Source organism: Carex rostrata, chromosome 7, assembly GCF_964058835.1.
Source record: "Carex rostrata chromosome 7, lpCarRost1.2, whole genome shotgun sequence".
In the NCBI taxonomy this organism is placed as follows: domain Eukaryota; kingdom Viridiplantae; phylum Streptophyta; class Magnoliopsida; order Poales; family Cyperaceae; genus Carex; species Carex rostrata.
The window spans coordinates 764,320-791,290 of record NC_135924.1 but is presented as its reverse complement, the minus strand read 5'-3'; the positions used below and the strand labels follow the sequence as shown (position 1 = coordinate 791,290).

Here is a 26,971-nt window from a genome sequence, read left to right as displayed (position 1 = left end):
CCAAGAGAGAGGAACCACGGAAAGAGAGAGGAGGAGACGCGTGGGTTTAGGGTTAAGAGGAGACGAAGGGATTTTGAAAAGAAAGTGACCAGGCCGACCCAGCGCGCATTTTATTTCGCGCAAAACATTTATACACGGATATTTAATTAAACATCCGTGAAGGAAGACATTTCTAGACGGTTATTTCATTAATAATCCGTGTATAAATTCTATGCGTTCGCGGAAACAAATTCGCGCCTTGGGAAGTTCGAAATGTAAAGACATATTTTTATGTTTTTTTATATTTTTAAACTTAATTTGCATCTAAAATATTTATAAATAATAAAATTTCAGAGTTTGAAGCGACGTCGTTCCGACTTCCATTAGATAATTATTTAAAAAGCATATTTTCAGTTTAAATAGCAAATCTTTTAACTTTCTACACGGATGTTTAAGTAAAAAACCGTTTAGAAATGATAGAGAATGTCTCCACGGATATTTCATTAAACGTCCGTGTGCAAATATTTATTAATTTAAAATTCTTAGAAGACGAAACGGCTCTTCAAAATTCTATATGAAACTAGTTCGATCAAGATATTTATATAAATTTTGGTTTGCAAGTAGAAATGGCTGAAGTCCCTCCGGCCGGCAGTGCTCACCCCTCAAATGTGCCGTGGCCATTGCCCTCCGGCTACGTCCCGCCCGAAGAGGTTGATGTTAATTTCGAACTCCCCCCCGGTTTCGAAGTCCCTCCTGGCTATCTCAGGCCTCCTCCCAACTACAGGAGGACATGGCCGTGGCCGCCTTCAAATGTGCCACGCCGAAGTCCAAGGGGGCATCCACCACCAAAGCCGTACACTACTAGAATTTCCGCTTTTTTCAAGGGTAGCATCTGTATTTTCAAGAGTAAAAAGGGCCCTTGGAAATGAAATTGAGTTTGCTGACACATTTAACTATTTTCAAGGGTAGGCCCTTGGAAATAGTAGCGCATGGAAATCCCTGATGCCAACCCTTGAAAATGCTTGTTATCCACTCTTGGAAATATTTTTGCACGACCCATGACTCGCTAAACAGAACGAATACTATATTTTATTGAGAGCCCATATTATTTTCAAGGGACTACCCTTGGAAATGTTTTGATAAGTCTGTTTATATTATTTTATAGTGAGGCCCATGGAAATGCTGGAGCACAATATGCTTGAAAATATTTCGTTGATTCAGTTTATATTATTTTATGCTGAGACCCATGGAAATGCTGGAGCACACCCTTGAAAATATTTTATTGATTCAGTTTATATTATTTTATAGTTAGACATAATATTTTTATGAGTCTACTGTTGGAAAAGTTTAGTTCCTGGAGACAGAAACATTTTTGTTTATTTGAGATGCCCCTTTGAATGATGAAAATAATAAATCACAACAATAAGAATAGTACAATAAACACCCACAATTGCAATTAATCATACTAAAATATATAAAAATATTACTAAATAACACAATAATAATATCATATTATCCAAGTGTCATATTTACAAAATCAAAGTATCTCATTATTCAACACACAATTTCATAAATCTATGATCAGTAAAAATTTAATCAGTGTAAAATATCCACCTACAATTTTTCTCAAAACAAAAAAAAGTGTAAAAAAATCCACCTACAATTTTTCAGACAATTTGTTAATTTCCTTGTACGCTTCCATCTCCAATTACTGGACCAAGAGGCAATAAAAAAAAGCAATGTCAGCTCTCTTTTTTGAATAAAATGAGGTCATGGAATTATTTACAAGCCTATACATTTTATCTTAACCTAAACTTAAAACTAATACTAGTACAACAAAAACAAACTGAAATTATTTACAAAGAGAACAACACTGTGATAAAAATACAGAATGACAATATCCACTGAAGCAAGTGCCCTCTGTTGCTCCTTTCATAAGGTCTAAGTACATTGTCGTAACCATTTCATGTATGAGCCCCCTCCCAGTGGTAGTATCCCCCAATAACGTCCACTTATTCTTTTAGCACCATAACCCCATGTCCCGGCTGCCCATATCATACTTCAGGAAATACGATCGCACAACCATGTCCCACTGAAGCCCCAAACCTCAACTATTAATTGCTAGTTTTTGATCGTATGTTGAAATCTACAATATGCAAATACCCATCCCCCTTGTCAGAAATTTTGTAGTGCGACCCCTTGCCAGTAGAACTTCCTAGGTCAAAATCCATATTGATAATTTCAACATTTACAACTCGACTAATCAATGTGTGTCCAGTATATAAATAGTTATCATCTTTAGAGAAAAAACCTGATGACACAATCAACTTAAATAAACAACTTAATAACAAGTAATGTTTAGTGCCAGACACTTCTTTAATTTTTTTCTTGTTTCATGTATCTACAATAGAGTGAGGCATCTTATCTTAGATGATAATATGGACATCTTCATAATCGAATAAAAACAAAAAAAAATTACACAAGATCAATCATACAAATGCATACATTAAATTTATGTAGTAAATAATAATTCTGTGTACAAGTACGAACTGGTACATACCAAACTTTTAGTCAAAAGTATTTGCTATTGTGTGTTGCTGTTATATCGAAATACAAACCACAAATTCCATATTGTAACCAGATCATACCAGTTCTAATTCATTATTTTTTGTGAAATCTTGCCATCAATAAAAGCACATTATAATAATCCAAGGGAATTTTGTCTAATAATCGGTAGAGATCAGTAAGAATTCAGAAAAATGTCAGGGAAGGAATTACCTTGTAGAGATCCAAGACGATGTTGTCAAGGGAATCTTGGGCCTGATGAGAGCAGCGATTTCTGAGAGACTTGATGGCATCGATTGCTTCTTCAGCTCGATTCTGCTGCTTCATCACTATGGCCATATCTTTTAATGCAATGTCGACCCGATCTCTTTCATTTATTGCCGCCCAAAATAACACTATTGCTCGGTTTGATCCTTGTCTACCAGCTGAAAAATTGAAATTAAGAATTTATTAAAACTGAATTTTTTTTATTAATGAATACAAAAGAACTTAAGTAGGAGAATCATACCACAAATTATTCAATAAACACCATATAAGACACTCTATCAAACCTTCTATAAGACAGATTCGGAAAGTAACTTAAAGAAAGACTAATTCTTGAAAATTTTAAGTGAAATTAGGATCCTAAATTTTTATGGAAGGATTTTTTTACTTGCATACATATATTGATCAAGTTTCAATTGAGATATACACACATGACAGATCTATAGGCATGAACAATAAAATGTTCATTTTTCTTATTACATCTTACAAATGCTTTAATTAGTGTATATAATGTATTTGAACTGCAGTATAAAGGTTTTTTTTGAAGTACATAATAAGCAATGCTGAGGCATAACTAAACTATTCCATTTCAAATTCCCTTGGTCCGAAAAAAGAGTATAAAGATGCTATTTAGATTATCAAATTTTAATTCACATCAGGCTCTTTTCTTTTAGATGGTACATTGAACCTTCATCTGTCTCAAGAATGCACCGTGAATCACTTACAGATGCCGCCGTAATGACCCATCCCAATCAAATTCTCAACATAACAAGTGGAATTGCGCTCCTTTCCTTTATGTGCGCATAAAAAAGGAACCTAAGAAGATGCCAGAAATGGAGATCATGTTACTTCATCAATGAACAAGAAGTGAAATTATATTAATAATACTCATGTTTTTTAGGTCCTTAAGAAGTAATAGTAAACTTTTAAATATTTCAACTAAGATGCAATTTCAACTTACCACCATTATACAACAATTATACTCTGATCATAGAGATAAACACAAACACATGATGAAATCACTAAATCAAGTACATGCAACTATATGTCTGATTGAGAAAAAAGATAACCATGTCCAACTAGAGAGAGATCCAAATAACAAAATAATATCTCTAGGTCATGTGCCAGACATAATCCTCATGATATAAAAACTGAGTCACCTTTTTTTTTTTTAAGAAACAAGAAGGATTTCATCGGCAATACCGGCCCCAACAAATTGGGTATCATTCAAGTACTGATTGTACTGTGACTTGGTATAATTGGTAAGCACAACATCAGATACCAGCCTTGAACACAGGCCGGCATGACCTGTGCATCTTATGTCACAGTGACATTGAGGTGACAGTGAGAAAGGTAGGAAAGATAATTTGGGAATTCTTGTTCAGTACCCGGTACAGTTTCATCACCAGTTGAGTTGGTACAAGGCTGACCCTTGAATTGCTTTACTAATTGCTCAGCCAAGCAACAAGCATTTGAATTTCCGGTTAGGGTTGTGAGGTTGAGAGATGCTCGGTATGAATTGATGCCTTTCAAAAGTTGAGTGCATGTGTCTGTAGATTAAAAAGATGATGCTTAACGAATAATTCAGTTAACAAAAAATAAAAAATAGCTATATTTTAATTAAGTACAATCAACCCAAAGAGGAGCAATTTCCAATAAATCCGTAAAATAGAAGTTTCTGATTACTGAACCAGATATGCAATTAGCATATAACAAGGTTTTGATCAAGCTTGGATTAATAACCATTTTGTTCAGATTAGGCAAAAAAAAGAAGCACAGTTGGGCTATCATGCCTTTTCATTGAAACGGATGCTCTTGCTACTGCCAAATTAGGCAAATTAGGTAAAATAGGCTATATTAGGCAAATTAAGTTCATTCTAGAGTGAGTCTAGCGACATTTGCTACAGCCATAGGCAAATTAGGCATTTGGAGAGATTTGCTACAATAACAGAACCTAGAAAAGAGAATTCTACTACCAAATTAGGCATCATAATAAATATTGAACAAGTTTTCCCCAATTTGCAACCCTTTGCTACAGACTAAACACACCATTGAACAAGTTCCTCTCAAAATTAACAAAGATAAACAGAAATACATTCAGTGCAACGTAACTTACTAGTTTACTGTCGATCGATGGAGAGACGACCAAGCCCGAGACTTTATTCCGCTCCTGTGAAAAGCCATCGGCGTTAGGGTTTATCATTTTGGTTTTGGTAGAGAAAAGAGTGAGGGGCGACGCTAGAATAAACCCGATCGACAAAGTATTGAGGTTTTCTGAGAAACGCACAGATTTGGTTAGATGATTTGGAAGGGAGAACTGATCGGATATTTGGGAGAGTGGAGAAAATGCTGAGTCCTGGCATCCTTCATAACTCTGGATCTATGTATGGGTCGTATCCTCTCCAATGTGTGCAATACATTCTCTCTACTCTACGATTTGATATGTGCTCTCAGCTGCTTTGAGATTCGTTCTAGCTTCGGGGGTCGGTATTATTTGGGCTTATTGATTGGTACAATCCCTCAAATAACGGTTTAGATCCAGTCATTGTAAAGATTTGTGCAATATTAAAAGAAGGCACCGCTTGAGATACCTTATACATTGTGAATTCCTCTCTGTATCACATTTACTGACTTATAAACTCAATTGAAATAATAATCTGAGGTAACATGATCAGTCTATCTCATTTACGGCAGTTCGATTGTAAAGACACATCTTGAGACATCAATCCAGTGCATCATCTTACCCCATAATTAATCAGAAATATCATATTACCTCAGAGAATACGACTCCTTACCCACAACTGGTGAAACGGATGACTCCAGTGAGATCAGGATGCTACATCACTGATCGAACGGCTAACATTTATAGCCCTTTCTGTTTGATAATGCATGTACATAAATTATAATGAACAAAAATTAAAAAAATTAAAAACTATTTTTTTATTGTTTGTATGGCCAAATTAAATCTATAATTGACAATTTTGAACAATTTTATAATTATTAACCTATTCAAATTGTTAAAAAAATGCGGACCGTTCATTTTTGCATGAGCAGTCAACGGTCGATCTGCAATGAAATGATGCCTAATAATTTTTAAAATGATCAAGAAAAAACATGGAACCTTAAGAACATAAAATTTTTGAAGCCCCAATAATTGTAAGCTTCGATCCAAAGTAAACTATTTATAGTCGTACGATGTTCTTATATTATGTCGCTTGGATGGATAGGTAAATGATTCTCGAATTATATCAAACTTTACTACAGTGAAATAAATGTAGCACTCTTTCATTTGAACGGTTCCGATCAATTAACGAACAACATTCGTCTCTGTTCCTTCACTAACCCACACAGCAAGGGTTCAAGTCCTATGTACATTCTTATATGGCACAAGTCATTGATGCATCATGCATGATGTTATAAAATTTCAATATTAAAAATCATTTACTGATGCATTGTCAATATTCAAGCATTAATTATATTGTCACATAAATTTTATTAATATCAATTTCATATACTACCATTTAACAAAAAAATAATAATTGAACATTACACCATGTATAAGAGCCCATAATATATATTATATTAATCACAACAGTAACATACTAATTACATATAATTTTCAAAATTAGAATTATAAAAATAATTATTTAATATCTTGCAAAATTTTTATTTTGAAGCAATTTCAATTCACAAATCAATTAAACTAAAATTAAAATACAAAATGTACTCAAATTTGTATTGGCTGTCTAATGTTTCCAAAAAGTTAGAGGAGATTCTTTCTTTCATAGGAACAGAGCAGTTTAGACTATAAACAACGCACCAAATATATCAATTGAAGACTGCTTTTATGTTTACTGTGCTGCACGAAGCTAAAATTGATCTGTCCGGATCCGAAATTTTTTCCTTCCCTAGCGCCAGATACATTTCACTGAATAGCTGTGGCCTGTGGGTAAGAAGTCACTATTCTATAAAGTAATATAATATTTCTGTTTAAATCCAACCTTAGATGATGCACATGCTTCATTAATATTTGTGCATAATAATGATCAGACGGTTCCGATCTAAACGCAAATATTATGTTACCTCAGAGCATATGAATTCGCTTCTTTTCTTAAATCCATCTAAGGATCTGTCCTCTCTTTTTTTCACTTCCCTCCCCGAAATTTCACTATCCCGCTGTTCCATTTTCACTTCCCTCCCAAAATTTCATTATCCCGCCGCTCTCCTCGTTTTATCCAAGTCCATTAGAATTTTTGTCTAGGGTTTAACTAGTCTTCCTCTCACAGACGCACCCAGTTACTCACCCTTTGACTCTCAACCTCAGCACTTCGTTGATGCAAGCTGCCATGGGATTGTCAGCACCGCTGCTTCATCACGCGGCACCGGTGACCTCTCTCTGCCACCCCTCAGTGCCTGAGGACTCTGCCGATGTAAGCTGCCGTGGGATTGTCAGCACCGCCGCATCATCATGCGGCACCGGTGACCTCTTCGTCGACGGCCGGGTTCCCTAACCCTACTTCTGGGATGTCAAATCAACGGTGACTTTGGAGAATTTCAAATTATCGTTCTCTTTTCGTAATTTCAAGTTTCGTGGAATTAAATTTGGGGATTAGGGTTTATGTTAATGAAATTTGGGGATTACCCCAGCTTTAAGCTCGTGCCTATAGGAGATGGTGGAACATGTTTATTGCACATGTTATTTCTTACTTTATGTTGATTTGTGTTAGTGTCTTATTTTTATAATGACAATTTTTATATATACTACGTACAGCACGTCTTTCGATCAGCACCACGTTGGAGCCTATTCAAGAATTGGAGGAATTCCACCAGTAAAGAAAAGCAACTCAAAATGAACCAAAACGGGCCGATCGTCAAGTGCTTCGCTTGTAGGAAGCGCTACTCTTGCTCCAAATGCATCAAGAAATGGTTAGTTCACAATGTTTATATGGTCAAGATTAACTTGAGGCTGTTTTGGTGGCATAATTCATATAGTCATTTTTATTTGGATAACCACACAAACTTTAGACACATGGTGTTTTTGCATAATATAACCATATGTTTAATCGATACGATATGCATAATATAACCATATGCCTGGTTTTTTACTGAAAACTGTGGACCCAAATTCCGATGCATTGGTTATTTATTAAATTTCCATTCACTAACCTCACTGCGGGTTCTTTTTTATCATTTGTAATGTTTACAGGCTAGTTGCACATGTACTGGTCTGGCCAGGTCTAAATGTGTTAGGATAATTTCAGAAGGCAATTAGTCTTTTTTCATAAAACTAAAAGGAATATATATTTTAAAAAAAATTATGATCCAATTACAAAGAGCAAAATTAGGACGCTACAAAGGAGTCGAGCTCGTGCTAGCCGACAGTTTATTAGAGGGACAAATTTCAATGTTCTTTTAACTTGCATATGTACAGGTTTTAACTTTTCACATGGACTTTTTGAGCAAAAGTTGTGTGAGGCAGTTTTCATACCAGCATGTTGCCCTTATTGAGTTAGGAATCTAAAGGTATGATCAATAGAGGCTGTGCTGAAATAATTTTAATTTTATTCTGCATTTGAATTGAAATCTCACAAAAGTACATTTGTATCAATTGTAGTTATGCATTTTGAACTCTTTCTTTCTATAGTCAAATTTATATAAATCTCAAGAATAAGAAGAGCTTTAATTTGCTAAAATTTAAAAATAGGCATTTAGAAAGCTCTATGAGGCAGTAGCTCCGTCGATTGGAAGCCATCCGCCAAGCTAGGAATTTGCACGTTTTGTCACCCAAAACATATCGAATCCTTTAAAGAGGTAATTATTCTTCTATTTCTTTTTCTTAGAGTGAAAATTTAGGTTTGTTAAAAATGTAAATGCTTTATCTCAGGGGCTTGAATTTTTGACACTGTATTATGTGAAAGGCTTGAATTATATGATATGTGCTGGTACCGATCAGATCAGGAACTGCTCTGAAACTTTGCAGTCCAGTCCTATTCTGTTGCAGTATTTTCAGAATCTGTCACAAACTGAAACTACTCATAACTTTTAATTGACAAATGGTTTTAGATTGATTCTTTCACCAAACGGTTGTGGTTTCAGTGTAGTTTTAATTAAGGTAATATTATTTGAGAAGAAGTTCTGAAAAATGTGTGAAATATTAGTAAATTAAGATGAGATACAAATTCTTAATTTTAGTACCACTAGGTTGAGTTGGTAGCGGTGCAGGTACCTGTCTAAGTTAAAATTGCATTATAAACTTTTAAAGTTAAAGTATATTATCATGTTTCACTTCTTTTCTATACGGTTTATATGATTGAACTTTTCTTATTTATAAATGATTAAATAAAGCGGTGCATAGGCATGAACTTTTAACTAGTATAATTATGTACTGCTATACATATAGCAAGGATTATAGTTTCATCCCCAAAATATGCCAAGTCCCAGTTAACCCAATTGGCAATGTTTGTTCATTTGACACTGATTTATTTTATAATTAAGCTTTATTTTATCCATTTCAGCTCTAGTATGTGAATTTCTGAAAATGTTGCATGCTTTGGTTGCTTAATCAAGTTTAACAATCCATTACAATTGTGCCAGCACACTGTAACTGTGTAGTTCTTTGAAGTATCATGGTAACTTTTAAATAGTTTTAACATTTATGTCTTTATATTATATAAAACAGAATGGTGCCTTCATGGTTGGTTGCATGCGCTCCCATTGGTAAGTTCTCTTTTAATGTTCAATTTTCATTAATTTTTCATTTTACTTTTAGTTGCCTCATTCTTAAGACTTTTGTTTTAATAATCTACAAGGTGCATTTTACTGTGCACATTGAAAAAAACTACAGACCTTCATACAAATAGACTTGTGATACGATACTTGTTAATTTGTACATAATTTTTTAATGGAAAGGGTGGGATTGGATTTCCAAGGTGTAACTAAATTACTAAAAGTTTTATTCAAACAATATGGCAATGGAAGAAGTACGTGTAGCTAAACTCGTTATTTTTGTTCTAACAATATGGTGTAACTAAATTACTAAAAGTTCTATTACTCTTCAATGTTTATATTTTCTAATAATATAACCTTATTATAAGTACGTGCAGCTAAACTTGTTATTTTTGTTAAGCTTCTATAGGATATTTTGGGAGTTCAATTGGAAGAAAAAAGCAAGGCAGAACTTGCTACTTTACCTACATGGTATTTACTTTACCTACATGGTATTTACTTTACCTTTTACTCTCTAAAAGTACAAAAACCTTAATATAAATATATACTATTAATTACTGGATGTAATTTTTGAAACATGATATGAATATAGGCATTGCATTGTGGTTAGCTGCACGAGGTGCTGGAACGTAGATGGTGAGTAAGCAACCATCAACAAGAGTAAGCAAGCACATAATTGTTATTAACCTTGACTACTGCTCATTAATCCAACGACACGGCATTATAATTTGTTAATTTGTAGTTGGAAGGCAACACAAAAGTTCACATGGTTTAGAGTTCCATTAATTCTTGAAGGAAGAGCATAAAAACAAAGCTCTCCTGATAACCATGCATTTCATATATTTGGAGTGATTGGTAGATAATTATTAAATGGAAATGTTTATGATGCAAAATGGGTACTAAAATGTTGGTGTGTGGCTGAAGCATAATTGGTGCATACTAATAGAGGTTTATTTTAAAATTCAAGGGGTTTAGTATATTTCTTGCATTAGTAAGTCACTAAGATGTAAAAATAACATAGCTATACAACTTTTCATTAAAAAAAAATTATTAAATGAAAGTACCATTTTTTTCTAAAAAGATACAGGTGGAGTAACAAGATTTGTGAGTATCAAGCTCAAACTGGATAAGAGGTTGCAAGGAGTGAAGCCGCAATGATCCAATGGTGAGGGCAAAATGTTTTCACTGGTAAAATTGTACCAGTATATATTTATAAATTCTGAAAAAGCCAGAATTTTTTTGGAAATAATGTGTTGCAAGGTGTTGAATTTTTTTTTTTGGAAATACTGTCTTTAATATTTCCAAGGGATAATATTTTTGGGTGTATAGCAATGTGCAAGTACACGGTGTTGTGTTGTAATGGGTTTTCGACATTTTTTGATACAATGTGTGTTGATTATGCTATGTTAATGCTTTATTCTTATTAAAAGGTTTATGCTTATTAAATGCTTTATGATGTTTTTCTCAATGTGTTTTCTATTGATTTGTAAGATGTGTTCTCAGTTTGAATGGGAATTGGGGATTGTAAAAGAATACTGGGTTGGTACCGGGAGGATTGTCTAATGAAAGCATTCTGGTACCAAAAATAGGAGGATAGTAATTCCAGGGGTATATCTATGGAAAAAATGCACGGGCCCATTCAAATAATAGCGCCAATTTTTGACCAAGTGGGGCCCACTTTCGCTGGTCATGGATATGCTGGGGTGGGTCCCCTGTAAACTACCATTGAAAATACTCAAGTGGGTCCCAGGGGTGTCACCCTTGGAAATGCTCAAGTGGGACCCATGTTCCCTCCCCTTGAAAATAATCTGGTGGGCTCCACGATGCTCCCCTTGAAAATAATGTAGACAGTGGCCAAATTTGAAAGTATTTCCAACGGCCCTTTTTTCAAGGGTAGTCTCTTGAAAAAAACTAGAAAAGAGTATTTCCAACGGTCCTCTTGGAAATACTGACTATTTCCAAGGAGGGTATTATCAACGGTAGTATTTTCAAGGGTAGCGCTTGAAAATGGCGATTTTTGGGCTTTTTTCAAGAGTAATCCCTTGGAAAAAGTCATTTTTGGGAGCATGAAAAAAGAGTGAATTCTAGTAGTGAACAACATCATGAATTGATCCACCCAATCGGCGATAGAGGCACACACACGATGGCAAATCTGGGGCGAAATTTCTTTTCTGCTTCAAATGATATGGATTGAAATATAATAGGTTTGAAGAATAGAAGAGAAAGGTACATGACACCTCCATTAAAATTTGAAGGGTATAATGCTCAATTTAAAAGTTAAAATAATTAAATAAAATATTAAATAATTAAAAGGGGATAGAACAAAAAATTTGAAATTTGTATGGAGATATTGGCTATTATGATGTTTTGATGGGGATATTGGCTATTTTAAAAATTTGTATGGGTAAACTAGAAATTTTCCCTATAAAAAACATTTATTATCTGAATTAATTTAGTTACCTTCTATACGTAGATGCACTCATTGTAATATTTCTAACAACAATATTAAATTAGATTAAATAGATCTCAAATTCAAATGTTGAAAATTTTGGTTTTTTTTTAGCAAATGGTCAAGCGGTCAAAACAATGAATATTTTATTAATTATTTTTTAAATTGATTTATGTATTCATTTTTCATCATCTTTGACCACTTGATCATGTACTAAATGAATTCGAAACTTCAAAATTTTTGCATGTACATGCATCACTCACGAAGTACATGGATTTAAACAGTTTGGATTTGTAATTCAAAGTCAATCCGATAGCCTTTTGAAGATGTGCTCATCAACCCCTAGCCTCTTGATGAACACATCACACCTTAATTTTGCAAAATATCTTATGGTACCAGTAACAGTAATTGCAACATGATTTTTTTTAATGTTTTGGGTAATGCAGATGTGCTCAAAGTATAAATGGTTGGGATTTTCCAAAAAAAAAAAACACTCAAAGTTTGAAATATCTCAGAGGATACGAATTTCCATTCTTTCATCCACAAATGACCAATTCTCAACATCCCTTCTATCCATTGGTTCACACTTGTAAGAAATCAGAAATGGTCAACAAATAAAATTAATTAAGATCGTAATAAAACGAAATTGATCAGAGATCATAGAAGCTCACAATATTAATGTTGGAACTACAAGTTGACACGTGTAGTTAGTGTCACACCGGATCTACAAGTCCTGCTGGATTGATTGATATCATTGCTGGATTATTACCATGCTTACCTTGATTGATTTGCTGCTGCAATTGGATGATTATTACTATGTTTGGTTGATTGATTGATCAAATACCATGTTTGGTTATTTCCTAAATAAGAGAACGTATACAACTTGGGTTATAAATCTAAGTTCCTCTATGCAGAAAAAACTAAGAAAGAAAAATACAATTTAGTGTTGAGTGAGTTGTAATCAGAAATTATTATGAAATAAAAGAGTGTGTGTGTGTCTTGATCCGTGGAGTGCGCTATAGGCGATACCACGTTAAAATCTCTGTGTTTGCTTGATCAATTATCTGTGATGATGTTATAATTCTGTCAATTAATGTACAAGCTCTCAATGTACAAGCATTAATTATATTGTGCTAGTTTATTAATAAGGTTGAACTTAATTGGTGACTTCATGTATAATTTGAACAAGTGAATTAATATATAATTCATACTATTCAAATGAATAGTATTCTCATTCAATCAGCTTGCCAATTCAAAACAGAACTTAATAAGGGATATTGTCACTATAAATATCTATGGAGGCGCGCATATAAAGATTAAAGGTGACAAAGCAGGAAAACTTTATTTAGAAAAAGAAGAACAACAAGATAACACCGGTGGAAAAAATTCTTGTAAAATGAATACTATTCTAATTCTATAAATATCTATGGAGGCGCGCATCTAAAGATTAAAGGTCACAAAGTAGAAAAACTTTATTTAGAAAAAAGAGAACAACAAGATAACACTATAAATATTTGTTCAAACTCACAACAATTTTTGAATTAATACAGCAAAGCAAGCAATTACAATGAAGATTATTTTTCTACTACTTCTCGTTTTGATTTTTTCAGGTACGTAATTAATTTCATTTCATATGTATATGTTGTTAATTATTACAGCTAGCTAGCTAAAACTTATATATATTAATTATTATTTTTTTTACTGATAAAATAAAATTAATCAGGTCCAACACCAATGGAAACTGCGTGTAGTGTTGTTGAGATATCTTTGCGATTCCTTCGTTGCAGTCCCCAATTATGCCAACAAAAGTGTATTCAACGAAAATTTGGAAACCGCACACAATGTCAAGACAACATATGTCAGTGCCTGGTTGACTGCTAACAGATCGTGTTAGTTTGTAATAATTTAGAAGTCAATAATACGATAATTTATCATATAAAGGTTTGTTCATGAATTGAATGTTTAATTATATATCATTTTGTTACCTTGAGTATTATTGCATTTATGGATCATTTCGAGTTTATGATTGAAATTGTGAAACTCCATATATAGATGATATATATTCTTAAAAGTCTCTAACCAAGGTAATTAACAGGAACACTAATTAACTGTTACAACGTTAGTATGTGGATTAAAAGATGATCAAGTTTTACAGACTACTGACAAGAGATGTCATTTTAATCACATAGATACGTGTTCTATGAACATGATATTTCACAGATTCTGAATGAAACATTAAATGTAATTGTGTTCGTGTCATTAATATTTTCATTCAGTATTAAATTCTACAGTATGAGATATCACTACACCAAATTCAGTTTTTCGCAACACCACATTGCAACCAATAAACTAATTTGTTGCAATAAATTAATAATATTTCTACTAAATTCGCAACACCACATTTTAAGGGGGGAGGAATTGTAACATCCTAGTTTTTGAACAATTTGGAGAATTATCTAACTCTAAGTGAAGATTTCTTTTTATTAATTATTATTTTTATTATTTTTGTTCTCTTTAAATAAATATCTAATATAAGATTAATTAAGTCATTTAAAAGCCAAGTCTTATATTTATAGTAATAAGGGGCTTAGCGCAAATCTTCATCAATAAATAAATAGAATTAATAGTAACATGAATTCCTTTTAGTATCATAGTGACACCTGTTAACCACATGGGCATTTCATTTTGTAACACTTAATCCCAGTAATTTTTCAAAGCCGAATAATTGCTCTTATAGGCCGTTGTTGAGAGATTCTAAGTTCTTTTCTTTTTACCTTGGGGAATCCGCTCCTTTACATTTTAATTTCTCCTGATCTTCTTTCTTGAAATTACTCTCACCGTAGCACCTCTTTGACCACCTCTCATCCCCATCTATTCTCTACAAAGTTAACCTAAAAAGTATAGGAGATAACGGATGGAGAAATAAATGTCAGAGTTTCCTTGACTGTGTGTACTTAACTAGAGGAAAGCAACATGCAAAGTGCCAAGCATGGTGAGTCAGAGTTGGTGCACCTCTACTGGTCACACGTAACCTAACGGAGACAGCGGGAACAAACAAGATTTTTCATGCGTCGACATCACGTGCATCACGGCAATGCTCTAACCACATTGTCCCCAACAATGCTAAGGTGCGGATTTCGAGTTATTCCCTGATTCCTCCAACTTATTTTATTGTTGTCGTTGCTTGCTTGTTTAATTGGTAATTGGTTGTATTGTTGATGTTATCTTAGTTGCTTGATTGGTAATTAGTTGTAGCTAAGTTCTTGATTGTGCCTTTGAATTGCATAGCTTGAATGCATGATTAGCCATATAGAGCATGAACCTGTTTTGTAGAACTAAAACGTAACATGACTTGAAGAGTTTAGTTTAGAAAATGAGATAGTAGTATGCATTGGGAATTATTAGAATCCGAAGTCTGTTGCTTGTTTGCTTGGTTGATAGCTAACTTATTGTTAAATTCATAATTGGGGTTCTAGGTTGCATGATATAAATACGTACATGTCATATTAGGCAAAATCACATTTTATGAAAAGGAAGCATAATATCAATTTGGCATTTGGTTATGACAAGTGAGTTTATAGTTAGAGTATGTGCTATTGCTATATTTTTAGATTGAATCATAAAGATGCATGATCACTTTTTTTTTTATATATATAGTAAAATCTGCAGATGAAGTATGATGTTAAAATTTAGAAATTGGTTATTTGAAAGGTAAGTTTGACTTATACTATGCATGACATGCACACGAAGCAAAGTCGTATTTTTGGAAAAAAATATATAATGTTCTTTTTAGCTTGTGTCTTGAAATATAATAAGTCATAATTAAGTTGTGTTATATCTCTTAAAAATAGCATTATAGAGGAACATGATATGACCTTATGCACTTGGTTTGAAATGTGTATTTGAAATAAGTATATTTTTGCTAGTTATTTGCTAGCTTATTGATTAACTACTTAGGTGTTGAATGCGGTTAGATAAACTTTTGGATATGAATTCATGACATAAAACATATATATCATATATTGACCATATTTTCGTATAATTAATATGAGATTAGACAAGGTTTTTTTTTTCTTATGTATTACATTTAAAAGTGAAACTGATGTGGACAAGATTGCTGTAAAGAATTGTGGTAGAAATTGAAAACTTGCTGAATTGATGAATTTTGATGTATTGATTAATTGTAGGACATAATGGTGAAATATAATAAATGACCTTCAAGCATGTAGGCGCTGTTATGTGTAGCGCATGCTTGAAGCTGAATTCTAGAGTGGAATGATCACGTAGGCGCTGTTATGTGTAGCGCGTGATCGAAGTCATGTAGGCGCTGTTATGTGTAGCGCATGACTTACACTTAGTTGAGAAATTCAGTCAATCACATAGGCGTTGTTATGTGTAGCGCGTGATTGTGTTGTTGTAAATGAACTATGTCAGAATCTAATGAACTTTAATATAATGTTGCATTCATAAAATGTAGGCCAAAATGGTTAGTATGGTGGGCAATTCTTCAAGCATGTAGGCGCTGTTATGTGTAGCGCATGGTTGAACTCAATTCTGAAATATGCCGATCACGTAGGCGCTGTTATGTGTAGCGCGTGATTGAGGTCATGTAGGCGCTGTTATGTGTAGCGCGTGATTGAGGTCATGTAGGCGCTGTTATGTGTAGCGCATGACTTAAAACCAAATATGAGTTTCAGTCGATCGCGTAGGCGCTGTTATGTGTAGCGCGCGATTGGATCATGTAGGCGCTGTTATGTGTAGCGCATGATCGAGGCATAGAGCGCTTTGTGTGAATTGCCCCATCATACTATGGTATTACTCTTACCTTTGTAATTGTGAACTGTATTGCATTTAATACCATTGTTTGTTTATAAAGCATGATTATATGCATAACTAATTAAATTGGATTGAACTTTCAAGTCTATTGACGTGAGCATGGCATATTATGAACTTATTTTTTTTGTTTAATTGTTTCAGTTGATAAGTTGTTTCTGTTGCTTGTTTTTAAGATTGTTTACTTTATTTTGTGGTACTACTCTAGCTTGCTGATTTCTCTTGAGGTACATGATCTTCTTAAAGTAAACTTTGATTTCTGTTGCTTGTCTGATTAAGTTGTCGCTAGTTATGTAATTACTAGGTTATATGTTGTAGTCTATATTGTTTTGGCACTCAGTGCTTTTTCAGTTTTAGTTGGTCGGATCTGAGGATAACTCGACTGGAACTGAATACCGCACTGGGAGATTTTCAATCTCTCATCTTTCTACTTTGTGGGTTCCAGGTACAAGAACAAGAAACGAAAACGACTTGTAGAACTTCAAGATTTGCGGGACTTGCCACAAAGAAGGTTATTTGATTACTTCAAATAAATCTGCTATGGTATTTCGTTTGTAAATTATTGTAGCATAATAGGTTTATTTTCGATTTGTTGGTTACATGAATGAACTTAAAGAAAGTTCTCTCATTTATTTTGGCTTTTATTTTTGTCATTGGTAATGTATGTATATATGGCTGTGTAATATAATTTAAATCGCCTTGCGCGGATAAGCGCGGCGGGTTGTCGGTCCTGTTGTCGGGACGTGACAATCATGAAACCAATACTCAAATTATCAATGTCGCGAGTTTTGAAAACTTCGCACTTTTAGAATTTTGTGATTTTTGACTGAATTTTTGCAATTTGCAAATCAGTATGAAATTATATTAAAAAAAGATTCTTATGTTATAAATCAATTTATATACATGTAATAAAGTATTGTTTAGCAGTATTTAAAGAATTTTCAAAATATAGTGAATTTTGAAAATTCAGGTACTTGGTTAAAACTGAAAAATTACATTTTGTTGATTTAAGCATAAATTTAGAAATTTTTAGCATTCTCCATATTTGAAATAAGTTAGACCTGTCCCCTGATTTATAATAATAACAGAAGAGAAAACTAATAAATTGATTGGATCGAAATTAAATTCTGATGAACTATGATTAGCAGCCTTGAAGCTCTGAGTGATGCCTCAGCAATTAAAAGCCCCCCTACTCCAAAAATAAAAGCAAATGTGAGCTGATCATGTTTCATTTGAAGCTCTAAGTCACAACTCAAGGGACATACAACCAATAACAAAAATGAAATTTAGGAAAAGAGCATTGATTACCAAGGTTTCCAAGAGCATTCTAGCGCAGTGCTATCTAGTTTTCCCTTCCAAAAGATGATTCAAAGAAATGTGTCCATTTTGACATGCTATATTATGGACTACATGGAAGTGTTTTATCAGGTACTTTGCCATGCCCTTGCAACATATTGCTTTCTTCATTACTGGCTTATTAGTAAAATGAAGAACTGAACCAATACATTACTAGCACACATTTGGTTTTATTTTTGGTGCATAAGAGGTTCTTGTTAAGGAAAATAATGTAAAACCATGTAAAAGAAATCCCTTGCTTTAATTATTTTCTCTGATTTGTTTCCTGGTAAAGAGGGGCTAAAAATCACATAATTTATTTAATTGATTTTTTTAGGACTTGAGACTGCCATTAGGCAACTTTTTTGGATGTCCCAATATGCCCTTTGATCTTTTCTATTAAGTACTTCTCTAAGCCCCTATGGTAGGATCAGATGGTTCTGATTTTATTTTAAGTTCCATATGATGATCAATAAAAAAAATTCAAATTCAAATCCAAAATTGTAATAAACTGAAAGGACTATATATCTATTTAGTCATCCCAGTAGTCTAGTAAATAAGATTACAAATCACCTGAGTTGAATCTCACAAGTTGTATTTTTTGGAAGTGCCACATCGCAGCTCTGCAGAAGCCCGTAGTTATGAAATAAAGAGCCATAAGCTGACAGGTCCACTTGCCACTTGTGTTGCTGATGGGGCAAACAATCAACGATTTGCTACAGCAGACCACCTGCCTACTGGGTTATTGGATCAGCTCCTACCCAGACCCATTACTGTTGTCTTAAAACGAGGTTTGCTGAGTTCTGTATTACAAATCTTGATGGTTCCATAATTGGATTGTGGTATACGGTCCATCCTTATATATACAATTTGTGTGACATAAATTAAATAAAAAGAAACCATGTACTACTTCCAAATAACCCAAAGGAAATTGGTGCCTTTCGTTCTGAGTCAAAGCCTAAACCAACTGATGCAACCTAGGAAACGAACCAATTCAAATGCTCTTTAGGTCGGATTAGACTGAAATCCAGACCATTTTTGTGTTAATTTCACTTGTTTGGTCCTTGTGTGTTGGAGAAATCACAGAATCAAGAACTGGAATGTCCAGATTTTGTAGCTCTCATCCAAACTTTTTAACCAAATAAAACTATACCTGACTGTTTGTCTTAAAGACTACATTTCTAAGTTAGGGACACAATGAATTGTGTTTGCTTGAGCTAACTTGGTGAAAGCCATTGCAACAAAATCTTTCATCCCCTACATAACCAGCGCTGCTTGGATGAAGCTACAACCAACTCTTATCCATTGGAATATAATAATCTGCAACAAGGAATCGAATAATCCATTTTTATTTCTGAGCTACTATGTTGTTATGTAACATGTAGATTAATGGTCCAGTTTTTGAAACATTGATGGTTAATACATATCGTAAAAATGAATTGAAAATAAAAAATTTAAATTACAAATAACCTATTATAATTATTTCAACCGAATTAAATAAATATATAAATTTAATTTAAATAAGTTTTCTGATCTCAGGCGCAGCTGAGGGGAGGCAATCGAGAGGATGTGCAGAACGGCAGAAGGGTAGTGGGAAGGCCAACTGGGGTGATCTGCACCATCCATGGATGAGTGAAGAGATTTGAGAATGGAGAGAAACGCTGGGGAAAGTAGAGAAAAAGTGAAGTATGGTGCGGAGTAAAAAAAAAAAAAAAGAATTTTCTAACCGTATTTTTTTTTTTTTTTAGTAAACCTAACCATATTGTTTCCGTCTAAAAACAGAAGCCAATGGACGGTATGATCGCAAGTTCGTAACCAACCTTAATTGCAGGACGGAAGCACATCCTTGTCCGTGATGATTCCTTTCTGCCTTCGGACCGCTAGTATTATTCCGGTCATCGTTATATTCTGTACAACTAAAAAAAAAAAAAATTATGTGCTATGCTAACTACCCAACGGAGTAGATATGTAATTCTTAAAAAATACCGTCCTTACTAATTTTGCTTATCCCATTAATTTCTATTCATAACACAAAACCGAAATGATTTTTTTATTTTCTTAATTATTTTATTAGTAACCGCTTATATTTTTCTAGGAACCATTTATTTAATTTGGCACATTTTTTGCTAGTTTTTTTTGCATCGTTTAGTTGATTTGAAATAAAGTGAACAGAAAATTCAAAATATTGAGAAAAGTTCTGATCAAGACTAAGACATGCACCGTTCAATTTGCACCACTCATATTTAAATGTATAAAGAATAAATAATATTATATTAAGCTTGAATTTTACAGTTATATATTGTGAGTCAAAGAGTTTGTATTTGTAACTTAGGCTAGTCAGAAAAGACCATAAATTCCACGCCAATGTGCCTCCCAAATAGAGAAACAAAGCTTATTTTTTGTTTTTTTGAGCTAACTTGTTGAAAGCCATTGCAACAAAGTCCTTCATGCCCTTTACATAACCAGCGCTGCTGCTATCAAGAAGCAACCATCTCTTATCCATCGGAATATAATAACCTGCAACAAAGAATCGAATAATCCATTGTTATTTCTGAGCTACTATGTTGTTATGTAACATGTAGATTAATGGTCCAGTTTTTGAAACATCGATGGTTAATACACATCGTAAAAATTAATTGAAAATATTGAGAAAAGCTTTGATTAAGACTAAGACATGCAACGTTCATTTTGCACCACTTATTTTGAAATGAATGAAGAAGAAATAATATTATATCAAGCTTGAATTTTATAGCTATTGTGAGTCAGAAGTTTGTATATGTACTTTTGGCTAGTCAGAAAAGACCATAAATTCCACGCCAATGTGCCGTCCAAAGAGAGAATCGTAGGTTGAAGCCCTCCCAATTCCGGGTTTAGGAGGATGTAAAGTGTGGTATTTGTAAAAAAGATCAAGCTTAATAATAAACTGAAAATCAAGACTTTAAGAACCAGAATAATACCAAAATAGGAGATTAAGTTGAGTAAAATACTCTGTCTTTTAATTGTCGAATTCAAGTGACAGTATCCTACATAGAAAATGGATGGAACAATGATCGTTCACTTCCATCCTATTTTTACTCTCAAAGTATGATCAATTTGTGTATCAAATCAAGTAAATTGATCATATTCCGTCCTATTTTTACTCCCAAGTATGATCAATTTGTGTATCAAATCAAGTCAATTGATCATATATTGTATAATGGTTGTACCACACTATTGGAAAGGACCGATCAGTACTCTTTGGGAGAAGGAAAATAAGAGGTATAATTTATGGCGACAGAGGGTATATATTTATAACGACAGAGGTAAAGAGATTCCGCGCCAAATTATGGTGCAGTTATTTGATTCTGCGCCAAATCATGGTGCAGTTATCTAATTCCGCGCCAAATTATGGTGCAGTTATCTGATTCCGCGCCAAATCATTATTTTTCTTAATCGGTTTGTCACTAACAGCTGAATGTGGTTCCGTTTGTTTCTTACCATTTAAAACCGCAGCATTTAGTTATTCAAAGTTGATTTTTTGGTTGAATGTTACGGTTTTAAAATATTTTTTTTAATATCTAAGTGGTTTGGCGCGCAGAAAGGTTCACGCTATGAGAACAAATTATTGGAAGAAAATGTTATTTGGCAGCAATATTTAGTAAAGTAAATGTTAAACAATAGGACGCTAATGACAATCCATGCAGCCTCAACTCCGCAAAAAAATCCCGCACAAAATGCCAAAAAATAAGGACTGGGCAACTAAATCATGCGGATAAAATGCGAGTATTTAACATTGATCTGTAAAGAGAGCGCACGCTGCTACCGCCTTCATATTGGATTCGTATCCTACTGCAGAGGATTACATTCATTTTACGATTTGAGATTAAACTTCAGTCGGTTTGAGATTCGAGCTAGGGCAGTATTATTGGGCTTTGAGATTTGTGCCAAGTTAAAAAGAACGGTCCAGATCCCTCCTTTTAACTTTGTTGCTTGTTGCTCTTAGTTGTAAGAGGTATGTCTAGGGTACATTCTTAAATCCAAGAACTGAGCCGGAAAATCAAGATCCATCCTCTCTCCCGATTATAACCCAGGCCCAACTCCTAATGGGCTCCTCTCCTTTGTTAATATCTGACCTCCTGGAAAATCTACGCCGATCATTAGAGCAACTCTCAGTCTCTCTCCTACAATCTAACGACCAGCAAGAACTCCATCCACCATCCTATCCTGTCACATCGCTTCCTCTTCCCCAAGAAACCCCAGCTAATTCATCTCCGCCATCATTTGTTCCCAAACTCAATCCGCTACCTCCTAGACCCAAAGATCCTCCTCCCAATAGATTTTCTGTGCCATCGCAAAAACCTTCATTCACCGACGTTGTCAAAGCTGCCATTCTTTCACAACCCGCCGTACATCGTCCTCGCTTACCCCCCCCCCCCACACACAACAACAAACAAACCCTCTCGCCTACCTCCTGCACAAAATCCTGCCTCAGTCAAACTGGCCAAGATGCGTGCTCTTACCGAGAAAGGAATCGTCGTATGCTATAAATGCGGTGATCAAGGTCACTTCACCACTTCATGTCGCAACCCGCTCACATGCTTCAGATGCAAGCAGACCAGCCATAAAGCCTTTTCTTGTCAATCCAACAGATCACAACCACCTACTAAACAACCCCAACCTACTAACAAACTCCCCTCCCAGCAGAACACGACCAACTCCCTTCCACCACTTTCTACTCCACTCCAGCCACCCTCCTTCCCAATTGACGCTCTGACACCGATCACCATGTTTCCTCATCCAATCCTCTCCCCCGCAAAACTTCAAGAAGCTAGTATCCTCCCTCCAATGAGATACCATGCCACCCCTGCCACCTCCAACTTCCGGCTATCCCTATCCCAAGGAGTAGTCTTGACAGATACTCGCCATCTCGGAGCCCTCTACATTCAGGCACACCTACATCGCCGCTTCCCCATTCCCTAATGGTCTTGGATAGCCCGGGAGCTCCCTAACAACCAATTCTTGATAGCCCCGCCAGATCTAGCTTGGCGTAGCACTGTTTTGAAGGAGAGACAACTGATCCTTGGTGACATCCCATTCCCAATCCAAGCTTACGAGTTCAATAGATTTAACAATGCCAGCCGACTCAAGAATTTCTGGATCCAAATTTTCGACTTCCCCCACGACTTATGGCGTGAACCAGAACTCAACCAATTGGCTCGCGAATTAGGAGGAATTATGGTCGACACAGACCCTCGCTCACTGGAACACACAAATCTTCAACTCACACGCATCAAGATCGCGGTTCTTGACAAAGAAGTAATCCCTGCCTATCGAAACCTTATCTTTACTGACGAGAATGGCGAATCTACTACACACCTAATTCAAATACTCATTGAGGATGACGACACTTCTCCACCTTGGGGCCACTCTCGTAGTCAGATCTTCAATAACTCAAGAAAGAGATCACGATCACCCTCCCCACCACCTACTTTCAATCCCATTGTCAGCTTCCAACCGGTGCAGCTGCATGTCCGTGACATTCCAGAATCCTCATCACGGAATGTAACGAACTCAGCTGGAACAATTCCTGTTCCTCAACCCCCCTCCAGTTCAACCCCTCCTGAATTGCTCCTTCTACCTTCTGCTCCCTCCTCTCAACCGGTCCTCACTGTAGAACCATCTCCCTCAGCTGTAGTGCCTTCCACATCTCTCCCCGAGCCTTCCCCCATAGTGCAGAACCTCCCACCACAGCAGATAGCTGCATCAGTGGCTGCTGTACCAGCATCCCCAACAGTAGTACCAGCTGTACCAGTCGCGCATATAGAAGAATTAGCGGCCCAAGCAGCGATACCAACAGTACTAGTTCCCTTGGCTGCTATACCAGTAGCTCAGACTATAGCACCAGAAGCTCATGCTGCTCTGGCAATACCAGCAGTAGATCAGCCTTTGCCTGATCCGGCAGCTGTCCCTGCGGCTAATCAAGCAGCACCAGCAGCAATCAGACTAGGAGGAAAGGCCCATACCACCATTTCTGATGAAGCCAGGCATAGTCTCCGCCTGAAAGCTAAGGAAGGGGCACCAAAGAAACGTGGCAGCAAACCAGGACCTTCTTCAGGTAATGTTATCATTTCCTCCTTCCCTTACCCTACTCTCTCGGATTCAGAACTTATAGAATTGTATGAAATCAATGGATTTAATTTAGGGCGTAATCTAGAAGTGAAATTAGATTCTGTCCTAAGATTATGAAATATCAACAACTCCAGATTTCATTCCACACTGTCTGACATTCTCTCTATTAAATCCTCAGTCCCTCCTACAAATCCAATTGAACTTAGATCTTTTTTGACTGACCTTTCCTCAGAAGATCAACACTTAGATGGTTAATATACTTAGTTGGAATGCTAGAGGTCTAGGTTCTCCAAATAAGAGAAGAGCTCTTAAAGACTTTCTTTTCTATAACCATATTGATTTAGTAGGCATCCAAGAAACCAAAAAAGATCTCTTTCATAATAGAACACTCAATGCCTTTAGCACATCTATATCTCATTGGATATGTAAACCTTCTCAAGGATCGTCTGGAGGGATACTCTTAGGAGTTAATGACTCCAAATTCTGGATTATAAATACCTGGATTATGACCTTTTCTATTACTGTCCACTTAAAAAATAAATCTGAAAATTTTGAATGGCTAATCACCACAGTTTATGGTCCTGTATCACCTACTCTTCGTAGTGACTTTCTAACTGAATTGTATACCATATCATCCTTAGGTCCTTCAGCATGGTTAATTTTTGGAGATTTCAATCTCATTAGAAATAGAACTGAAAAACAGGGCCCAACCTTTAATTACATTCTTAGTAATAGATTTAATAATCTTATTTCAACACTAGACCTACATGAATGTCCACTTTCAGATAGGAAATTCTCTTGGGCTAGATCCATGACCTCCCTATCGAAAGCACTATTAGATAGATTTTTATGTACCGCTGATTGGTTAACTCACTATCCCCATTCCATCAGAACATCCCTACCTAGGGTTTTTTCAGATCACAACCCCCTAATTCTCCACACTGATACCATCTCAACTATCCCTTCCAAAACATTAAAATTTGAAAATTCTTGGATCTCTCAAGAGGGATTTTCAGATCTTCTTGCTTCATGGTGGTTAGCCTTTCCTTTAACCCATGATTTGGGTAACTCATGGAAATTCAAACTTCAATTCCTTAGACAAAAACTAAGGGGTTGGAATGCCAACATTCAAGGGGAAAAGAAAAGGAAAAAGGATAATCTCCTTGAACAATTAGATCACTATAAAACTTTGCATAATACAAACTCCCTCACACCAACAGAGTATGACCATTGGAAGGAATGCCAAACCTCCATTTACCAAATTTACAAAGAGGAGGAATTATATTGGCAATCCAGAGCTAGATTAAAATGGTTTTTGGAAGGTGATAATAACACAAAAAAATTTCATCTCACGGCTACAATTAGGAAAAAGAAAAATGTTATTTTATCCCTAGATATTAATGGTACTCCTGTATATGATCCCAAAACACTACAAGACCACATTACTTCCTATTTCAAAGAATTGTTAGGTACACCAACAACCAGAACAATTACCCTACAACCTGATCTGTGGCTACCACATGAACAATTAACACCACTACAACAGTCCACACTTGAAATGCCTTTCTCCTTAGATAAAATCAAAGCCACAGTATTTTCTTGCAATCCCAACAAGCCTCCAGGACCTGATGGAATTCCTTTTCTGTTCTACCAAACCTATTGGGAATTGATACAACCTGACATCATTCTTTTATTCCAATCTTTCTATAACAGATCCTTAGATGCTTCTAAATTAAATTTAGCCTCTATATGTCTTATCCCCAAAAAATCTGATGCCTTAACAATCCATAACTATAGGCCAATCAGTCTGATAAACTGTAGCTTTAAATTAATTACAAAATTGTTAACAAATAGACTATCCCAGGTCATGGACCCTTTAATTGATGACTCCCAAGCAGCTTTTATCAAGGGTAGACTAATAGGAGATAACATAGTAATTGCTCATGAGGTATTACACCAAATTAGACTAAATAAAAAACAAGGCATCCTTCTCAAACTTGATTTTGAGAAGGCCTTTGACAAAGTTAACTGGGATTTCTTATTAGAAATACTAGCAGCTAGAGGGTTTGGTTCCTTATTCATCAGTTAGATAAGAGACATTTTAGAAAGTAGCAGAACTTGTATATCCTTTAATGGTACACAGGGACCTTCCCCTGTAAAAACGGCCTAAGACAAGGGGATCCAATTTCACCCCTACTTTTTGATTTAATTACTGATTCACTTAACAAAATATTAGGGAAGGCCCAATCAGCTGGTTTAATCTCTGGTTTAGGAAGCTTCCAGAACACATCCAAAGTACTTAATTTACATTTTGCAGATGACACCCTTATCTTTTTAGAAGCCAATCCATTAATGGTTGATGATACGTCCAAAGGGTATGGTTGATGATACGTTCTTGCATTGTCTCAGAGGGACAAGTGGAAGCATTTGAGTTTGAGGTTGTCTAGGTCATCTCCTTCTCGAGCGAAAGTGCCACAATGTTCTTCGAAAACCGCCAAATGAGCATGTGGATCTTCATTTAAGGCTCCTCCGAACTGGTTCTGGCCAAGTAGGTGGATGAGAGAGGGCTTGATGTCGCGTGGATCTTGGCCATGAGGAATGAAACCGAAGCGGGGGCCTTGTTGACGGTTACCGCCATTTCCGTTTTCATTGTCGTTGTTGTTGTGTTCCCGTTAGAAGATAGTGTTACTCCTCGTACGCGGGAACTTCCTG

At 35.3% G+C, this 26,971-nt stretch overlaps 1 protein-coding gene across 1 annotated transcript; it reads right to left on the bottom strand.

Moving 5' to 3' along the window:
• Window positions 1-1,731: 1,731 nt before the first annotated feature.
• Window positions 1,732-5,011, bottom strand: LOC144556622 (putative GPI-anchored protein At3g06035). The gene is made up of 4 exons (XM_078305004.1): window positions 4,858-5,011; window positions 4,197-4,358; window positions 2,758-2,969; window positions 1,732-2,194 (listed from the first exon to the last, which is right to left on the bottom strand). The coding sequence occupies exons 1-4, from the start codon at window positions 5,009-5,011 to the stop codon at window positions 2,126-2,128; spliced, it is 597 nt and encodes a 198-aa protein (XP_078161130.1). The 3' UTR covers window positions 1,732-2,125.
• Between the last annotated feature and the right edge of the window lie 21,960 nt (window positions 5,012-26,971).